Source organism: Condylura cristata, unplaced genomic scaffold (assembly GCF_000260355.1).
Source record: "Condylura cristata isolate star-nosed mole 26May11 unplaced genomic scaffold, ConCri1.0 scaffold00055, whole genome shotgun sequence".
Classification (NCBI taxonomy): Eukaryota; Metazoa; Chordata; class Mammalia; order Eulipotyphla; family Talpidae; genus Condylura; species Condylura cristata.
This window is the reverse complement of record NW_004567156.1, coordinates 1,464,777-1,484,325: the sequence shown is the minus strand read 5'-3', so window position 1 is coordinate 1,484,325 and position 19,549 is coordinate 1,464,777. Positions and strand designations below refer to the sequence as shown.

At 55.6% G+C, this 19,549-nt stretch overlaps 4 protein-coding genes across 6 annotated transcripts; 2 read left to right on the top strand and 2 right to left on the bottom strand.

Annotated features, from left to right (window-relative positions):
- The first annotated feature begins 6 nt into the window (after positions 1-6).
- AGER (advanced glycosylation end product-specific receptor) lies at positions 7-4,107 on the top strand. Of its 3 annotated transcripts, none has more exons than XM_012734430.1 (10): positions 7-217; positions 1,601-1,707; positions 1,836-2,028; positions 2,207-2,271; positions 2,385-2,472; positions 2,561-2,743; positions 2,846-2,979; positions 3,140-3,281; positions 3,700-3,820; positions 3,934-4,107. In XM_012734430.1, the coding sequence occupies exons 1-10, from the start codon at positions 202-204 to the stop codon at positions 4,028-4,030; spliced, it is 1,146 nt and encodes a 381-aa protein (XP_012589884.1). In that variant the 5' UTR covers positions 7-201; the 3' UTR covers positions 4,031-4,107. The 3 variants fall into 3 exon arrangements, with proteins under 3 accessions (XP_012589884.1, XP_012589882.1, XP_012589883.1); XM_012734428.1 differs by adding an exon at positions 3,561-3,578 and having other exon boundaries at positions 2,561-2,979; XM_012734429.1 differs by having other exon boundaries at positions 2,561-2,979.
- Positions 4,108-4,334: 227 nt separating this feature from the next.
- RNF5 (ring finger protein 5, E3 ubiquitin protein ligase) lies at positions 4,335-6,696 on the bottom strand. The gene is made up of 6 exons (XM_004695165.2): positions 6,456-6,696; positions 5,537-5,555; positions 5,328-5,440; positions 5,172-5,226; positions 4,980-5,097; positions 4,335-4,880 (listed from the first exon to the last, which is right to left on the bottom strand). The coding sequence occupies exons 1-6, from the start codon at positions 6,593-6,595 to the stop codon at positions 4,783-4,785; spliced, it is 543 nt and encodes a 180-aa protein (XP_004695222.1). The 5' UTR covers positions 6,596-6,696; the 3' UTR covers positions 4,335-4,782.
- Positions 6,697-9,009: 2,313 nt separating this feature from the next.
- On the top strand, positions 9,010-16,198 carry AGPAT1 (1-acylglycerol-3-phosphate O-acyltransferase 1). Its single transcript, XM_004695162.2, has 7 exons — positions 9,010-9,323; positions 13,095-13,303; positions 13,487-13,620; positions 13,873-14,048; positions 14,210-14,305; positions 14,432-14,504; positions 14,958-16,198. The coding sequence occupies exons 2-7, from the start codon at positions 13,104-13,106 to the stop codon at positions 15,140-15,142; spliced, it is 864 nt and encodes a 287-aa protein (XP_004695219.1). The 5' UTR covers positions 9,010-9,323; positions 13,095-13,103; the 3' UTR covers positions 15,143-16,198.
- A 101-nt stretch (positions 16,199-16,299) lies between these two features.
- EGFL8 (EGF-like-domain, multiple 8) lies at positions 16,300-19,351 on the bottom strand. Its single transcript, XM_004695109.2, has 9 exons — positions 19,049-19,351; positions 18,149-18,275; positions 17,850-17,972; positions 17,645-17,757; positions 17,460-17,555; positions 17,186-17,356; positions 16,983-17,062; positions 16,748-16,901; positions 16,300-16,501 (listed from the first exon to the last, which is right to left on the bottom strand). The coding sequence occupies exons 2-9, from the start codon at positions 18,247-18,249 to the stop codon at positions 16,449-16,451; spliced, it is 891 nt and encodes a 296-aa protein (XP_004695166.1). The 5' UTR covers positions 18,250-18,275; positions 19,049-19,351; the 3' UTR covers positions 16,300-16,448.
- Positions 19,352-19,549: the final 198 nt, after the last annotated feature.

Sequence of the window (19,549 nt, the reverse complement as noted above, 5' to 3'; positions counted from 1 at the left end):
GTTTGGGGAAGTAGATGTTTTTATAAATGTGTGGTTTGTTTTTTTTTAACTTGTTGCTTTCCCATATTAGGGGTGATAGCCAAAGGGTGATAAGAAAAAGGGGGGACAAATAGAACAGTGCAGAGGCCCACCTGGCTGCAGTCCTGTCCATCAGGAAGTGCACTTAACCGGCCACCAATTCTGCCCCCCAGAATCACTGAGATGTTTGCCACTGCTTGTAAGTCACTTAGGTGTTTGCTTGTGCAGGCAGCCTTCTGCTGTACTTTGTATGGAGGGCTATGGGGGTCTCCTCTGCTGGCTGGCCCCCGCTATTCCCACAACTCTTAGGCAAGGCTAGACTCAAGTCATTTTGAGGACACACCACCTCACAGATGCCACCTTCCCCTGTGAATGACACATTTTTAAATTTTTTAAAACTTTACAGATTGGAGGGGGAAGAATGAAGAAGAGGTTATTGCCAAATACGTTAAATAAGGGTTGGGGTGCTTGTGTGTATATCTCCCCCAGCTTCCCCAGAAATGAGGTATTTTTTTTTAATAGTCCAAAATCAAGGGGGGTGGAGAGAGGAGGGAGGTTACAAAAAGCCGGGTGTGGGGGAAAGTAAAAATCACTGTTCCACCCTCAGCCCTGGTCCCTACCATCTGAACCCCTCAAACATCCTCAGGATACAAGACTGTCATAGTGGGAATCCCTCCCATCAAAGATCTGGGCAGGACTGGGGGGGCAGGATGGGGAAGCAATGGGTGGGGGGGGGTGGGAAGCACGGGCCAGGGGCAGTTCTCTCCTCACTTGTAAACTTGTAGTTTCACAGGAAGAAAAAAAATGCAGTTTTAAATAAAGAAGTTTCTTTTTTCCCTGGGTTTAGTTGAGAATTTTTTTCAAAAAAATGAGAAATCTCAGAAGAAAGTATTTTTCTCATAAAGCCCCAAACAGCTTTTCCCCCTGGTTGGTTCAGCCTCACCCTGACCATGCAACCCAAGCCCCTCAGTTCACTTCTGCCTCCTCTCTAGGTCCCACCTGCCCCCCAAAACCTGTTGCTTAGTAACCTTGCCTAGTCAGGATGGGACTGTGGTAGTCCATCAGAGAGTTCTCTGGTGCAATAGGTTGGGGGTCTTCGGGGCATGAGAGGCTCTAGGTGTGCTCCCCACCCCCATGGATATGATGAATGTGCCCAGGAGGCTGGCAATGCCCCTGGGTGGGGTGACAATTGTTTCTCCTTGTACCTGAAGGACTCTTGTGGGAAAGGCATGAATTCCTAGCATTCCCTGTGACGGGACAGGATGGGGAGATGGGGGCAGGGTTGAGGGTGCAAGCCCCACCTAGGGCTGCCAACTTAACATTGAGGGGCAGACAGAACCAGGAGCCCAGGAAGGAAGCAGGATGGCAGCAGCTGGAGCCTGGGTGCTGGTCCTCAGTCTGTGGGGTGAGCCACTCCCCCCACACCAACCCCCATCCCTTGCAGAAATAACTCCGTGCCCACCCCAATCACCCCCAGAACTTTACTGGAAACTAAGCATTAGTTTTCTTTCACGTTTCCTCACTTACCTGTCAGATTGGCCCCATCTCCCATCTCACCCTCTACCCTGGTGCTGTCTCCCAGGGGCAGTGGTCCAAGGTCAAAACGTCACCGCGCAGATTGGGAAGCCACTGGTGCTGAACTGTAGGGGCGTCCCGAAGAAACCACCCCAGCAGCTGGAATGGAAATTGGTAAGCCGGGCTCTTGTAACAGCCTCCCCACTTCCAGAGACCAGCACGGACTGGCTTCCCCACCTTCCTGCCTCATCCTTCCTTTCCCAAAGGGCTTGCACCCCTTAAGCCTCTTTCCTCCATCTCAGAACACAGGTCGGACAGAAGCTTGGAAGGTCCTGTCTCCTGAGGGAGGTTCCTGGGATAGCGTGGCCAGGATTCTCCCCAATGGTTCCCTCCTCCTGCCATCTGTTGGGATCCAGGATGAGGGGACTTTCCAGTGCCGGGCGATAAGCCGCAGTGGAAAGGAGATCAACTCCCATTACCAAGTTCGAGTCTACCGTAAGGATTCCAGAGCCTTTTCTGAAGCCCACCTCTCTCGTCTAAGGACAAAACTTTTACCCCAGCTCTTGACTCTGGCTCTGCTATATGAGAATTTCTGACTACAGCTGCCCCGGGCCCCACACCTGGCATGTGAGTACCTTTCAGCCTCTGACTGGATTGATTTTTCCTCCCTCAGAGATACCTGAGAAGCCAGAAATTATTGATCCTGCCTCTGAACTCATGGCTGGTGTACCCAATAAGGTAGTAGAAGAAAAGGGGAGAAACGTGGCCCTGGGCACCAGAGGGGCAAGCAGCAGTGGGTATGTGTATGCAGCCTCTAACTTCCAAAGGTGATAAGGGCACTCCTTTCTCAGGTGGGCACATGTGTGTCTGAGGGGGGCTACCCTGAAGGGACGCTCACCTGGCACTTGAATAGGAAACCCCTGGTACCCGATGGCAAAGGTGAGTCTCAAGTTTCCTCCACTTAGCCACCTTCTGCTGACCCTCTCCCACACCCACTGGGGTGTCTTTCCTTGTGCTTCCATCATAGGAGTGTCTGTGAAGGAAGAGACCAGAAGAGACCCCGAGACAGGGCTTTTCACACTCCAGTCAGAGCTGACAGTAACCCCAGCTCAGGGAGAAGCTCCCCGCCATACCCTCTCCTGTAGCTTTCGCCCTGGCCTTCCCCGGCGCAGACCCCTTCACTCGGCCCCCATCAGGCTCCGTGTCTCGGGTGAGTGCAGAGGTGGGGACCTTTGGGAGGGAAGGCTAAGCCCACGGACACTGGGGCCACCCACAGGCAGCACTCTCAACCTCATGCGCATCCCCACCCCAGAGTCCGAGTCCAAGTCTCCGGAGATTCAGTTGGTGGCAGAGCCGGAAGATGGAGTGGTGGCTCTGGGTGGTACTGCGACGCTGACCTGCGGAACCTCTGTCCAGCCCCCTCCTGAAATCCACTGGATCAAGGATGTGAGTGGCCTGAAGAGGAGGCTGGGAGACAGCTGCATAATTGGCAGTTAGGTGGACGGGGGCTCATGGCAGGAAAGGCTGGGGCAAGGCGGGGTGTGGAGACAGGAGTATGGGAGGTGTACACAAGGGTTCTAAATCTCCGGGTCCCTTCCCCCACCAGGGCACACCCCTGCCCCATCCTCCCAGCCCAGTGCTGCTTCTCCCTGAGGTGGGACCGCAGGACGAGGGGACCTACAGCTGTGTGGCCACCCATCCCACCCACGGGTCCCTGGAGAGCCATCCTGTCAACATCAGCATCGCAGGTGAGACCTCTCCCCAAACCCCAGGCCCTGGGGCTGGGCTCAGGGCAGCACAGGCTCCAGTTCCTTACCCAACTCTGGCCTTATCCCCAAGAGCAGCCCCAGTGTCCCTCAGCCCAGTCACGCCCAGGCTTTCTCTGCCACCCAAACCCGACAAGAGAGCAATCCAGAATGCCCCCTCTTCTCTCTGGGCAACACTCCAGTGGGCCTCCCACAAACCAGCCGTCTCCCCAGCTGAAGCCTGCCCTTCTGACTGATGCCCACTTTGACTTCCAAAAACAGGTGAAGGATCACCTACAGGTGAGGAGTTGAATAGGTCACAGAAGCAGACAGACTCCAGCCTGATAAGGGAGCGAGTCAACGAGAGGCATGGTGAGTGCTGGAGATGAGCGTGTCCTCAACCCACTGCCTCTTTCTCTAGGCTTTGTGGAAGGGTTAGGAACTCTAGCCTTGGCCCTGGGGGTCCTGGGAGGCCTGGGGGCAGCTGCCCTGCTCATTGGGATCATCGTCTGGCAAAGACAACGGCGCAGAGGAGAGCAGAGGTGAGTGGAAGAAGCCAGACACCTCAGACTTGGGGCTTCCAGTCAGTGAGGGGGAAAGCATGCCAAAGGGCTGGAAGCCACATGTAGTGTCCCCCCTCAACCCTCCTCCCCAGGAAAGCCCCAGAAAACCGGGAGGAGGAGGAAGAGCGTGCAGAGCTCAATCAGTCAGAAGAGCCAGAGGCAGCAGAGAGCAGTGCAGGAGCGCCGTGAAGGGCTGGCAGCCAGAACCCATCCTGTCCTCTGTCCAGCTCTCCCTTCTATAGCCTCACCTCGACAAACATCCCTCCACAACCAGAGCCCCCCACAAACAGTGACGAGTAAACACCTGCCACATCTTGCCCAGTCGGTGCTTGTGTGTGTGTCTGTGATGCCTTCACCCTCTGCATCATGGGGAGCCTCAAAGGAAATTGGCTCACCCCCATACTTCCCTACATCATGTCAACATCTATGCAAGTTGGGGAGAAGGTGCTCCTGTCCTGGGAGCGGAAAGGACAGAGTGGGCTAAGTTCCCAGCAATACATTTCATCTTGTTTATTGAATTTGTAATAAAGGAGGTAGTGAGGGGCAGGAAGCATGTAAGAGTCGGGCCCATAAAAGACACTAGGCCAAGGAGAATTAAATTAATCAACAAAGGAACGTGGGGGAGTCAGAAGGAACCCTGCCCACCTTTGAACAGCAAATCAAGAAATCTGGGGGGAAGCAAAGGATCAAGAGAGGAGGAACAGACGTCTTCAGCCTGTCCTCCGCTCCCAGAACTGAGAGTCATGATGCTACCGAGTGAGCAGTTCAGAGCAGGTTTTCCATCCTGTACACAGATGTCACTCCCCACCCACTCCTGGAGAGTGAGCTTCATCAACAGGAATGGAGAGGCTGGAGGGGAGGGTCCAGGAGTAAGGAAGGGTCAGCAGGGACCCCCAATACTGATTCTCCTCTGGCTGGAGGTGGGCAGGAAGAGACACAGCTCAAATACTGAGCAGCCAGAAAAAAAAGAAGATGGCAAGAAACAAGAAGAGGGAGTCTTGCCAGCTGGAGGCCGGGTGACCCTGTCCCAGATCCACACCTGTGGGAGAGAGGAAAGTTGTGCAAGAAACATCCACTCCTGGGCAGGAGGGGGCCTGACGGGAGGGCTCCTTGGTGGGCACCCAGGGAAGGCTCTTACCTGTACCCCGACGGAATGGCTCGTGGGCATTGAAGACAGTAGTGAAAAAGCCAAAGGGAAAAGCACCAACACCAAATGAGAAGTGGAAGCCCCCGGTGTCACCAAATGGCTGGAATCCCTAGAGAGGTGGACAGGGTCAGGGGGCACTGGCCGAGTCTCCAGCGAGGCTGGAACACAGTCAGACAAACTCACCCCTCTGCTCTCTGGAGCTGGTCGCTGGCCCTGGGGACGGGGTGGGGTTTTCAATCTGAGGAAGAGGGGGATATCAATAGGAAATGTCCTCTTACACACCCAGCTCCCAGGAGAATAACCTTCCACCTTCCCTCAGCACCACCTCCTCTGTGTCACCTGGGGTCCTGGGGCTTCTGGCTCCCGCGCCCGTAAAGGGGAACAACTTTTTCTCTGCTGATCCCAGCTTTACACACTGGGCACTCTTGCCGCTCCGGCCGGGTCTCCAGCCACTGAGGGGAAAAAATGAAGTGGTATCCAGTACAAAGCAGGACCTTCCAGCTCCTCACACCTCCCCATTACCCTCTTCAGTTTCTCTGTGTACGCACCTGATGAAGACAGGGCCAACTAGATGGGGGGGGAAAAAAAAGGTGAAAACAGCTACACAAATGAGAGCACAGAGTCCCATCTCACTGCCCTCCCCACAGTTCCCAGACAGTACCAGCTTCTTTTCATACTTTCTGCAAGCTCTGTCATGCTAGCCAGGATGGCCTTCCCACTTCTCTGCTCTCCCAAGACCTAAAGTTACACCCATCCTCAATTTGCTCTATGTTCTCTCTCACACCCACCTCCCCTTCTCTGCCTTTCAACTTAATTTCCACTTTTCTTCAACCACACTTTTCCAGATCTCCTTTCAGTCCTAGTCCCATCCACATTCCCATCACTCTCAAGCCAAACTACCTCTACCTATTCTAGAATCTCCCCCCACGAATCCTTTTCCTCACTCCCAAGCTCAATAAATGTCCCTATTTCCACTACCCTTTAAATTTTAGGGCTGCCCCTCCATTCTGTATTGTGCACTAGTTTATCATACTACTCACTCCACATCTCCCCTGAATGTGAGCTTACACTCCCTAGGTGTTCCCCCCTCAACATACGTGTGCCTCCTCTATTCTGCCTAGTCCTCCTACCTGTACAATTAAAAGACCCCTCAATTCCTTTGGGTCTCACCTGAACAGATGTGCGGTGACTGACCCCCAGGCCCCCAAGACACCCACACACACATCCCCCTAAACACACCATAAACCCCGGCATTTAATTTCTACGACTCTCCTTTCAACAGATCTTGTCTGTACAGACGAGACCCTCCCGCCCACACAAAACCATTAAGGACCTGAGTCCCCTCCAAGGACTCACCTATAGGATGTGCCCTCTAGTTAACTGCTTAACCATACCACCCCCAAACCCTCGCCTCCCCAGGAATGGAGGTGAACCCCGCCACTTTTCGCCCACCTCCCGGATTCTCACCAGTACAGGTGGCCACACACACTGACCACAGCCTCGCGAGCGGTCTCCAGACATATATTACATTCGAAGGTCGCGCCCGCCCCGCCCCGCTCGCGGTTTGGCCCTTCGGGGCCCCCGTCCTCCTCCTCCGCTGCTGCCATGGCCTCTGTTTCGCCCCCCGCGTACCCCTTAATTCCCCCAAACACACATACACACGCCCCAACAACCGAGAAGCCGCCTCCGGCTCACGAACGTTGGGCAGGCTTCAGGGATTCCTAACCACTATTGGTCTGCGTGCCTGTCAGTCACTCAGGCTCAAAAGAGACGATTGGTTCAAAGGGTGGGGGTGGAAAGAGGTTGGAGCGGGCCTGCCCTTGTACAATGACTATTGGCTGATGCAGTCGCAGTCCGTAGGCAGTGCCCTGGGATTGGTAACGACTCTACGCGTTCAGTCGCCTCCCGAGAGGACTTGATTTGTCCGAGTAGCTGCCAGTCATAACCAAAAGCCAGGCGCAATTGGCTCGGGACTACATCGGCCTCGCCCACAGAAACCTCTTTTCCTCTTGCTGAGAATGTCCGGACTCCTATAGGACTTTGGAGCGTACGGCACCAAGGCAATTGATTGGCTGGAACTCTCCGGAAAATGGTGGTTAGGCAAGATGCGCGTGCGCAGTAGGAGGCGGGAAGGGGCGCGCCAATGCCCTGAGGGTTGATCTTTCTCTGATCCCACCCCTTTACCTCTATCCCGTCGCCATGGTGACGGCTCTACAATTGGCGGGGATTGGAGTTCAAAGGCCTCGATTCGGCCTCATCCGGGTACTCTGGCTGTGGACGCTCTCGGGTGATTGGGCCCTTTCTTTCGCCTCTGATTGGCCGGATCGGGAAAGACAGCGCAGAGCTGGAAAAAAAGAGGGCAAACACTAGGGTCGCAGGGTTCAAAATGGCTCCGGCCTTCCTCGGTGATGTAGAGAACAGAACTTGGGTTCGCTCCTCCCTCTCAGTGATGCAGGGAGCAGAACTAAGATTAGACCGACGCCTGGATGGTGTGAACGTCGGTCTGCGGTGTTGGTGTTAACTCCGCGACCTCGGCTGGACCATTCAGCCCGCCCCTCTAGGTGACTGACAAAGCAGAACTGAACTAAAGCCTCACCCACGTCTAATGCGATAGACCCGATCGACTTTGCCCTCGACTCGGTTTATACACCTTGAGGGCGGAAAAGCTCTAGTCCCACCCCTTTGTGAGCGGGTCCAGAAGGGCCGAGGCCCGCCCCTTTTCTAGGCGACCCCTGGCGGAACGGGGTTAAGCCCGCCCCTTCCTTCATGTAATATGCCCGGCCCAGCTGGGGTCTACCCCCTGGGCTCGACCCCCCGGGACCTGGGCAAGCTGCTTCACAGTTTGGGCCTTTCGTCCGAGTCTGGCCTTTTCCTACAGTCACTGACCCTCACTGTGGCCCAAGGAGCAGAACTAGGTAACAGCCCTCCCCTAGCAGAGTTCTTTACATTCTCTACCTCAGTGCGTGTAAACTCATACAGGGCAAAGGTGTGTCTAGGAGTGAGGGCAGTCGCAGCTTGAGAGCTGTTCAGCAGTACCCTGATAAAAGGTCCCACATGACTCAAGTGAGGCAAGGTGAGAGGTTGGGAGTTTGCCTTAAGGAGGGCAGGGGAGGTCTGAAGAGGTTAGGGAAAAGTTACTGAGAAGGAGAGCTCTCGGAGACCAAGGTGGGAGGAGTAATGGCTTGATCTTGGCAAAGTTATAACGGGAGTCAGGGGAGACGGGGTAGGGGCTGGTGAGGAAGCTAGCTAGCCACCTGGCTGCAGAACGACAGAAGCGAGCTCATTCCACTGGAATCAGCATTCTCCCTCACTCTTTTCCCCCAAGGAGGCAATCCTAATGCCCAGTTTCCACTGGAAGAAAAGGTGTATCCAGATTCTAAGTTGGGGAGAGAAGGGCTGTATCAGCTTGGGTAAGGAGACTGACGGAAGGTTCGACGGAAGAAAAGGTACTCTTGTTAATTAAGCATTGACGAGGCAGGGAGAGAAGTTGAGACTGTCCCTTCTTTTTAATGACCAGAGAGAGACGGGTGGCGGAGGGGGCTGAGCTGCTGGGAAATAGGCAAAGAAGCAGAGGAAAACGGCTAAGGGGGCTGGAGAGTGAGCTGGGTAGAGATGGAGAGAAAAAGAGACAGGGAGCACTTAGTACTTGGCGGGTAAGTAGGTGCTTGATAAATGTTTGGAATAGAATGGGGGACAGGAAAAGACTTCTTGGAGAAGAGTGGGAATTGGAGGGAGTACGCTGCCGGTCTGGGAGCTAAGGACTGCGGGAGAACCAAGTGAAAGTGGCTGGAAGAGAAGAGGCGAGGACCGAGGACGGAGTCCAGCCCCACGGAACAGCTGCGTGCACCGAAAGGGAGTTGGAGGAGGAAAAGAGATGCAGCTGGAGCCCGAGCGAGCCAGAGGCCGAGCCCAGCTGAGCTCGAAACCAGCCAGAGAAGCCCGGTGGCTGTGGGAAGGAGAAGCCTTGGGTCCCTGGGAGGCGATTGGCAAAACAGGCCGCCCATCACCGCCCCCTACTTCCTGGCCGGCCCCGGAAACCAGCAGGCGTTGGGGAGGGGTGGGGGGGATAGCGGCGGCGGCAGCAGCCCCAGCCCTCAGAGACAGCAGGAAGGGAGGGAGGGAGGGAGCTGGGGGGCCAAGCCCCCACCATTCCTACCGCTATGGGCCCAGCCTCCCACTCTCACCTCCCCTCCATCGGCCGGGGCTAGGACACCCCCAAGTCCTGTCGCCCCCTTGGCACCGACACCCCGACAGAGGCAGAGACACACCGCCACCACCGCTGCCGCAGCCTGGCTGGGGAGGGGGCCAGCCCCCCAGGCCCCCCACCCCACTGAGGTGGGGGCGGGAAAGGGATGGGTGGAGGAGGGTGGAGGGTGCTGAAAGGGACTTGGAGGAGGGGATGGGGAGAGAAAGGGTCTGGGAGGGTGGTCTGGGGAGAGGGTTGCTGGGGAAAGAAGGGGGCCTGAGAGGGAGGAAGACTGGTAGAGAGGGAGGAGAGGTGGAGTCTCGGCGAATTTGGGATGGGGGTGTGGACAGGGAATCCTGGAGAGGGAACCCTGACACTACCAGATTCCTTTTCCTGCCCTTTGGCTCCACACCACTCTTGGGGAGTGGGGCAGTGAGGCTGGGTGAAGGCGGTGTATTACTCTCTTTCTGCCAGCAGAATTTGCTGCCTAGGAATGCCCTCAGACACCTCCGTTTCCATCTAGGCACAGCACCTCTTGCTTCTCAGTGGCCTTTCATACTGTGCTGTAACCCTTACTGACACCCCGATGCCTTGTGGGGGACTGTGCTTTCTACATTGAGTCTCTGTGTTGTTGACATGTTTAGTGAGTTGTGTGCAACTCAGTTGCCCGGTGTTAACTAAGGACCTGAGAGAAGTCATGTTGTTTGCCTTTAGAATTGCCCATTCTCGTGTCATGTCCATGCCTCAGATCTAGGTGCGATGTATGTTCAAGCGAGTGAGTTTTTGTTTATTTTAGCTCTTGTGGGGTTTTTTGCACATTTTGTTTTTGCCTGGTTAAGGGTGTAAAGATTATACGGTAGTTTGGGTTCCTGTCTTTTGTCCGTGGATCCACCATATGCAATAGTCCTCAAGTGGGGGTCCTGTGGCTTCACAGGCCAGCGCACCATTTCGTCACCAGGTCAGTCTTTGCTGCACAGGTTTTTCTAGTCTTGGTTCACACCGTACACGTGGGTACCCCGTCACTCTGCACTCATGTGACATGTCTGTGGCAGATGTGCTCCTGCTAATGCATACTACGTTCTTTGTCGTTTTATGGGCGGTATGTTCTGTGAGCTGTGCACTCATTTACCCATTTAGCACCCCATTGTGTTTAAAAATTCTTGGTCGTTTCTGCTCCTGAGAGGCGCTTATAATAACAAGCCGGGCCACCAAGTTCCCAAAAAGGCAAACCCATAGGCCTAACTAACTTTGCTGATCTGTCTGGCCTTAGTCTTAGCGCTCTAGCTCAGCTTGCCGCGGGGTCAACCCCACCAGGCATGTTATCTGTCCCCCACCCCTTGCACCGTTGCCTTGTATCTGATGACAGCAGCATCTATCCTCATGTGGCGTGTTGACCCCCTTTCTGCTTGTGGTATGCGAGAAGGCACTGGTTCACTCAGGCTGTGTAGTGTATTCCGAGGCTACTTGTGGGACTTGGTATGTTCATGGTTTTCTTGGCTCCTTATATCAGATCCGTAAGAACTGTTATCACATTAATTATGGCTAAGAGGTGGGTGTACAGCCTTATAATTCGCTTATCAGTTGTTTATTCAGCACCTTCTCTTCCCCCGCCTGTCTTGGCTGCTGGGGATAAAACAGAGTCTTGTCCTCAAGCTACTTACAGACCAGGGAGGAAATAAAAAATACCAGCAAGCAGCTGGTTACACATAGTGTGGTGTCCGGACCAGTGGTTGTCAACATCAGGATCTGTTTGATTCACCTGGAGGGCTTGTTAAACTATAGATTGATGGGCCCCACACCCAGAATTTCTGATACAGAAAATCTGGGCTAAGGGTCAAGGATTTGTAGTTCTAATCTTTGAGAACCAGTGGTCAAGATAAAAGCCCAGGCCTGGAGGGTTCAGGAAGCTGCCCAAACAAAACCTGTGACATTGAGCTGTGTGAGGCAAGGGAAGAGGCAGAGGCATTTCAGCTAAGGAAAACAGCATGTTTACAGCACAGAAGTGTAAAGAATCAGGGTATTGAGGAACTAAAGTCAATCAGCTGGACTAGAGCAAAAAAGGTGTTTGTGGGATTGTGGTCAGAGATCTGTGCAGACGTCAACTTGTCAAGAGGGCTTTTGGGCAAACCAGATGCTCAGATTTGTGTTAAAAAAATGTCAGTGGTGGCCACATGGAAGACAAGAGGTCATGGTATGCTATAAGGGGAAGAGGAGTCTGTTTCGAATAGTCCAGGGTAGAAAAGCAGGTCTCAACTTGCAGGAGGAGTGGGATAGAGCCGCTGGCTTGGCCAGTGGGCTGCCCTTTGAGCTCAGCCATCCCTGGCTGGGAGTGCCCCCGGCCTCACTGTGAACAGCAGCTATGTACTTGCCTAAACACCCTTTGTGTGACTCAGGACCCTACCCCCAGCAGTGAGGCAGGTGGAGGAAGGAGGAAAAGCCTAGAAGGCAGGTTCCAGTGCCAGGGCCGCCGCCTCCCAAGAGCTCTTTCCTGGACAAGTGGTATGACTCTGCCCACATGGTGTTGGCTTGTTCTGTTTAATCTGGTGAGACTTGATGACTGCAGCTGCCTGACCAAACTGCCCTCAGTGTCCGAAGAGAGGGAGGAAAGTGGTAGGTGCGCTTGCCTGCCTGTGGAGGCAGGATTGATGGAGGTAGCGACTGCTGGTGTGTTGGTGGCTTTCCCTAGGGTGAGGGAGGCTGCCTGGTGGAGATTTTTCTAGGTATGCACTTAGATTTTTCTAGGTATGTCTCTGCGTGCGATTGTAAATTTCTAGATGCGTGTGGATGGGTCTCAGGGTGACTGTGTAAGTGACAGAGCCTTCCTCCTTCACAGTTAGCCTGTGAGAATGTCTGCAGGTATCTTGTGCAGTGTGCGTGTGAGTGCAGTGTAGCCACGGGTTAGAGCACAGCTGCTTAAGGTTTAGCTAGGAATTGTCTAGCAGCTGTGCGCTCGCAGGTTAAGTTCCTTTACTTCTCCGAGCCTTTTTCCCATAAAATATAAATCATGTGGTTCATTTAAAGGTTTAACATAGTATATAGAACAGGCCTATCCAACAAGCCATATGTAAAATTTATAAGTTTCTATTAACTATACCAAAAAAGGTAAAAAGTAGCCGGGTGTGGTTAATTTTAATTGTATGTTTTATTGAAGTGTGCCCAAAAGTTTATTATGTTGATCAACATTTAAGCAAAATAAAGGATTTTTTTTAAAAGATTTATTTTATTTATGCATACGAGAGGTGGGGTTTAGGCCAGAGGTATGGTGAGGGCATGGGGGTTGAGAGGATTCACCTGAGACATGAAGGGCAGAACAGGCAGACTGACTGAAATACTCTGCTAAAGGGAGCAGCGGGTGGGACAGGAGAGGTCTGCCGCGCCATGTGGGTCAGCTCCCTGGCAGGGGATCGAACTTGTGCTTGTAGTGGCTGTGGCTAGCTTCATATCACTGTTACTCAATCCCTTATGCAACCAGGGAGGCCCCAAAATAGAAGCTTTTTAATGGGATTTTTTTATATTGTTTTTCATTCTGTGTTTGAAATCTCAGGTGTGCATTACATCTCAGCTCAGAGCAGGCCACCTCTTAGATGTCCTGTAGACATCCACATGGCTGGTGGCCACCACACTGGACAGTGTGGGTCTAGACCATCATAAAACAAGTGTTAGCTGTCACTGTTATTGTCCTCTTACAATCATGTGACTGTGAATCGTGTCCATGTCATGTGTCTCTTGCCTGAATGCGTCTGGGGTCTTGACGGAGAGGGATGAGAGAGCAGTCCCACGCGCCCTTCCCCGCCGCCCCATCCGTGGGAACACTGGCCCCATCCTGTATCTGCGTCCCTTGACCTCACAGCCCTGACTTGTGTGCCTTGCTGACCCTGCTCCCCTCCAGGGACCACTTCCACTCTCCCTGTCCCCTGCAGGTGGCCAGAATGGAGCTGTGGCCCGGGGTATGGACGGTGCTGCTGCTGCTCTTCCTGTTGCTGCTCTTCCTGCTGCCTGCCTTGTGGTTCTGCAGCCCCAGTGCCAAGTACTTCTTCAAGATGGCCTTCTACAATGGCTGGATCCTCTTCCTGGCTGTGCTTGCCATCCCCGTCTGTGCCGTGCGAGGACGCAATGTTGAGAACATGAAGTGAGGGGGTTGGGCAATGAGAGAACCTAAGGGTGGGGGAGGGCCGGGGTGTGCAGGAGACGGAGAGCCCAGGGCCCAGGAAGGGGCAAGGAGGCGACACTGCCCCTTCAGGTTGGGGGTGGAGTTGGGGGAGCTGAGCTTGCAGGTGGACTCCTGCTGGAATCCCTTGCTATGACCCCACAGGATCTTACGCCTGATGCTGCTCCATGTCAAATACCTGTATGGGATCCGAGTGGAGGTACGAGGGACTCACCACTTCCCTCCTTCACAACCCTACGTCGTGGTGTCCAACCACCAGAGCTCTCTCGACCTGCTCGGTGAGCCATGCCCTTCTTCCTGAGCCCCCTCCACAAACTCCTCCCCTGGCGGTCCTCAACTCCCCTTCTCAGATGCGGCCACGTTACTCCCATCCCAAGTGTCTCACCTTGGGGTAGAACTGCTCTCCTCAGCACCCTTTTCTACTCCAGCTTTCCTCTTCCTTTTCCTCTAGTCCCTAGTAATGTGGGTGATGGCCTGGGCAGGTGGGCTCCCTACCCCTTGACCCTCACCCCACTCCTCCTCTGCCTAAGGGATGATGGAGGTACTGCCAGGCCGCTGTGTGCCCATTGCCAAGCGGGAGCTGCTGTGGGCTGGCTCTGCTGGACTGGCCTGCTGGCTGGCAGGAGTTATCTTCATTGACCGGAAGCGCACAGGGGATGCCATCAGCGTCATGTCCGAGGTTGCCCAGACCCTGCTCACCCAGGACGTGAGTCACCCTGGAAAAGTGGGGGCTGGGGCAGTTCTAGAATGAACAGCGTAAATGAACTAAGGCACAGGGCCACGGGGCCTTAGCAATCCCTTTGCAGCCTCAACCATTTTCTGACCCTCCATATATGCGCGTCTTCCTTGATGCTCTTTCTTGCCCAGGTGCGGGTCTGGGTTTTCCCCGAGGGCACGAGAAACCATAACGGCTCCATGCTGCCCTTCAAACGTGGCGCCTTTCACCTCGCAGTGCAGGCCCAGGTGAGTGCTGGCTCTCCTCAGCAGGTGAGCTGCTGAGCTCCAGCCCCCGCCATCCCTTCCTCTCGTGGCACAGGCTCTTCATAGGGGCCTGGGAAGGGAGCTGTGAGGTGATCGCTCTTCCCTCAGGTTCCCATTGTCCCCATCGTCATGTCGTCCTATCAAGATTTCTACTGCAAGAAGGAGCGCCGCTTCACTTCTGGTGAGGGTTCTGAGCAGATCCGGGGTTGGGCTGGTCGGCATGGCCATGGGAGAGCTAGAGAGGTGCCCTCGGGGGGCAGTGTCAGCACCGAGATCCACAGGCCCCTCAGCCAGTGTTTATGAAGCACTCATCACACTGTGCTGCAGGGGTGACCCTTGGCCGCTCCAGAAGGGCTGATACTGTCTAGCAGGGACACTAAAGCTGTAAGAATAACAACTCAGTAGGAAAGGCCATGCCTAGGCAGTCGGGGCTGGAAGGGTGCTACGGAGGTGACGGAGCTGTGTCCAGGGGTGCCTCGAGCAGGGAGCCTCAGGCAAGCCAAGGGGCAGTTGTCTAGGGGAAGGGAAAGAGAACTAAGAGTTTGAGAAGCAGAGTGGCGGGGAGGCTCAGAAACTGGGCCCCCAAGACCGCAGGAGCCTGGGGGTGCAGGCCCTAATGGTGCTCCTCCCCCAGGGCGATGTCAGGTGCGGGTGCTGCCTCCGGTGCCCACAGAAGGGCTGACACCAGACGAAGTCCCAGCGCTGGCCGACAGGGTCCGGCAGTCCATGCTCACCGTTTTCCGGGAGATCTCCACCGATGGCCGGGGTGGGGGTGACTATGTGAAGAAGCCTGGAGGGGTGGCGGAGGCCCGGCTCTGAGCTCCCCTCCCATCTCCCCAACTTTCCTTCCCAGACCTCCCAGTCCAGTGGGCCCTGAACTAGGGCGAGTGAGCCCTCTTCCTCATTTACCCTCTCCCACCTGTCCCCTCTTCTTTGGAATCTTCGCGTTCTGAAGTGAATGTGGATACAGCACCACTCGCTGCCCCTTCCCAGCAACCACCCTCACCCCCAGATTCTTTGCCTCGGTGCAGTCTCCACTCTGACCCCACCCACCTCCTGTGCCATCTTGTCTGTGGGAAGGTTGCCTCCCTCTTATCCCAGTGGCTCAGCCTACACAGGGCGAGAACACTCAATCCTGTCCCCAGTGGACTCTTCCTTTGTGGTCTCTCTCCGTCCACCACCCCACATTGGCCAGTAGACTCATCCATTCTATGGAACAGTTCCCCACCCCCTTGTCCGTGGAATCAGTGGACTCATCCTTTGTGAGGAAGACTCGTGCTGTGGCTGGAAGCTGACGCCTGGAACACTCCTCCCAGGCTGATCCTGGCAACACTCCTCAGCATCTTCACCCTTCTCCGCAGAGCCTCCTGTCCCGGAGGCTGGACTCTTCAAACTCAGAGGTCTCATCCCCGCCTGTGCCCAGGCGCCCAGGGTGGAGCACACTCCTGGACGCCAGTTTGGTCTACACATTTCTGCTTCCTCCTGTCCCGTGGTACAGTTCGGTGGTCCTGGCCCCACCCAGCCCCATGAAGCCCCGCTGCTCCATTCTAAAAAGACACCGGGGAAGAGGCAGACTGAGGTGCTGCACTCGCTCTGCTCCTGGGGACTTGGAGGAAGGATCTGAACCCTGGCTGGAGGGGATAGGAGGGCTTTTAATTTATTTCTCTTTCTTTTGAGGCTTCTCCTCTCTGAGCCAGTTTTCATTTCCTCCCTATGGCATTAACCACTCCCTGCCTCCCACCCCAGACCTGTGCCCACAACCAGGGAGGTGGGTTGGGAGTCAAAGGAAAGAGTGGGACCCAATTTTGTGTGGTTGGTTTTATTAGTTATCTGGATAACAGCAAGAAATGAAGAATAAAGCTTGAGAGAGATCTGGGCACTTTCTGGCTTTGTCTGTTGAGCTGAAGGGCAGTTCTTGCCCAGGCCGTCTGCCCACCCAGGCCGTCTGCCCACCCCATCAGTCCAGGTGCGCCTGCCTCGCTGCTCAGTGGCAGAGAGTGTGTGCAGATCTCCAGCCAGGCAATCCCAAAGGACAGTGCGCCCACTTCCTGTATAAATTAGGGGGCGGGGGCTTTGCAGCAGTTCATTTGTAGGTTCCTTTATCTCGGTGGGGTCCTCAGGTTCTTTATCTTCGCCGTCGATGGAGGCCTGGGCCCAGGCTGTTGTCCTCACAGGCACCTGGTTGAAGACGGGGAGAAAGGCAGACACTGGAGCTGCCTCCGTCTGGAGTGACCAGTGGGCACTTGAGAGGTCGAATACTCTCAACAAGTGGAACCACCAGATTGCAGAAGAGTGCCAGAAGGGGTGGGGAAGTGGGGTTGTCTGAGGAAGTGGAAGGGGGGAAGATGGAGGTGAGAGAAGACTGAATTAGGGAAGTGGCCAGGGGCGAGGGGGTGGGGGTGGAGCAGTGAGGAGCACACTCACAGGCACCCAGCCGCTCCTCCAGCAGCAGCACCTGGTCGCTGAGAGACTCGATCCTGTCACCCCGGCCCCACAGTTCTGCCACCACTTCAGGCTGTAGCTCTTCAGGTGGCACAGGCAGTACAGCTCGCACCCAGGCCCCGGCCTGGCCAGCCCACTACAGGGGAGCAGAAGCCTCAGGCCGCTGGACTGGGGCGCCCTCTCTCTGTGGGTTTGGTCCCTGAGACGGCCACTTTACCTGTTCCATCCGCTCTAGCCGCCCTCGTAGCTCCCGAATCTCCCGCCTGAGGGTGCGCTCACCTTGTTCTGCTTCCCTCACTGGAAGAGGAGGGGGAAAGGGGAGGGGAGGGGAGCAGGACTACCCCAACGCCGGCCACGCCCCGCTGCCCGCCCCTTTGCCTTCTCCAGCGCTCCTCAAGTCCCTAGCTCCCATCTGCTCACCTGCCACGCTGAGGATGCTGGCACTGGTTGGGGGCTCCGGGGAGCCCTCTGCGCAGGTGCGGCGGTCTGGGCTCAGCACCAGGCCCTGGGGACAGCCACAGGTGAAGCTGCCTGCCGAGTTGAGGCAGCGATGCGAGCAGAGGGCGACTCCGGTCCTGCATTCATCCATGTCTAGTTAAGAGGACGGAGCTGAGGGGTGGGGCGGGCCGTGCCGGTGGTTAGCAAGCTCCGGTACAGCATGCCGCTGCGAAAGGCAGGCGAGCGAGCGACTCACCCACATGACAGTGCTTCCCACCCCAGCCGGGGGCGCACTCGCACTGGTCTGGCCGGACGCAGACGCCTCCGTTTTGGCAGGGCTTGGCGCAAATAGCTGTGGTATGCAGGAAGTGGGGTTCAGCTGGGGGCCAACCGCCAGGCCCCCTGGAGCATACCTCCAGGCCTCTGGAGACCCAGCCTCACCTTCATCGCAGGTGAGTGCCCCAGGATGCCTCTTCTTCCAGCCCTGGCAGCACACTGCGTGGGTTTGCTGCACCTCCCTCCTCACCTCACGCCATGCCACCCGGTAAGTGGTCCTGGAACACAGTGCCCCATCCTGGACGTTGGTCCTGGCTGCGCTTCTGTAAGTTCTTGAGATACCCTGGGGTCCAGGCTTCCCATTCCTCACCTATAGGTGCTGCAGACACGCCTCCCAGCACACAGGGTCAGGTAAGGCTTGTACACGGGTTGGCTGTAGGACTCGTTGTAACGCAGCGGGATCACCAGCGTCTGCTTGGAGCAGACCCTCTGACTGGACCCAGAGGGTGTGGTGAAGGGTGGGAGACATTGAGTGCACCAGACTCCCATTTCCCTTGGGTTCCACTGAATCCCCCCCCTCCCCCAACAAGGTGAAAGCCACTTCCATTCTAAATTTCCAATGAAACCCCACCCCAGCAGATTTGGTAAAGCCCTCAACCTCATTGGCACCTGTCTTTGAGGGATCCACCCTTGGCCCCCTGGCCTGACATCAGAAGCAGGAAGAATGAGAGTCCGCCCAATAGGGTACACAGCTCAGCTCTGGATCCCATGATTCTTCTTGACAGCAGGCTGCCAGCTGTGAGCAAGAAGTGAAAGGGTGGATGGGGGCCTCCCTGGTGGTGCAGTGGGTGTCAGCATTGTGAAGCTACTGGCAGACACCACAGGAGTTTGATCCCCAGCCAGGGAGCTGACCCACATGGGGCAGCAGAACTCTCCTGTCTCACCCGCTGCTCCCCTCAGCAGTGTATTTAAGTCTGTCCTGCTCTGCATTCTGTCTCTGATGAACCTTCTCACTCCTCCCCATGCCTCTGGCCTACACCCCAGTTTTTGTATTTATAAATAAATGTTAAAAAAGTGAAAGGGAACCTTCCCACCTCCCCCCACACCCCCGCTAGTAATTTCTGCAACCCCAGCCGCTCTGAGAGCAGGCGTTGGTGCCCTGAAGGGACAGGACAATCACATGGCCACACCTGGACTAGCCACCAGGCCTGACTACACCTGGGCAGACACTGAGCACCGCCCCTCCCTTTAGCACATGATGGTCCATGCAGCATCACTCAAGCTCACTGACCAGACACACTTCCTCCACCCCCCTCTGCACAGCTCCCCCCAGTTAGCCGTCCCCTCAGGCCCTCCTCTGACACACCCTTCTGCCTTAGTCTTCACATCCTTAAATCTTCAGATATTCACCATTACACCCCTTCATACCTTGCATACACCCCCACACACCTGGTGCCTCCACACCATAAACATTCCTACCACCCTCACATACCCATACCCCTCACCCCAACGCACACTCCCTCCAGGGCTCTGAGTGCCCCCCCTTTCCCCACTGACATTCTCTCCCACCTGTCTTTGCCCTCTCCGGGAGACTTCAGGCAGACTGGCCTTAGGACAGACAGCAGCTCCAAGTGGTGGGCGGGCTGCAATGGAGAGGAGGGGCTGGGCCAGACAGAGTCCTCCCATTCCTGCCCCCTCCCACAGCTGCCTCATGGCTTCAGCTAGGTCAGCTCAGTGGGTCCAAGACCCACTAGCCTCACCCAGCCCCCAAGGAAAGGGTTTCCCAACCCTCTGATGCCTCCTACTAGTGGACCCTACAAATCAGCAGAGGCTTCTGGTTCTCAACATCAGCACCCCTGGCCCCGGCTCCTCCCCCACTTTCAACCCAACACAGACTGGGGAAGGATTGGAGGGTAGGGAGAGACTAGAGCTGGCAGAGAACAAAGCAGGGTCAGGTCGTGGGAGAACAGGCAAGATCAGCTGAGGAAAGAAGGGCAAGTCGTCACAAAGGGCGGCGCCGGGGGCAGCCCAGAGCACGAAAGAGCACGCAGGAGAAAACTGCCCCCATTT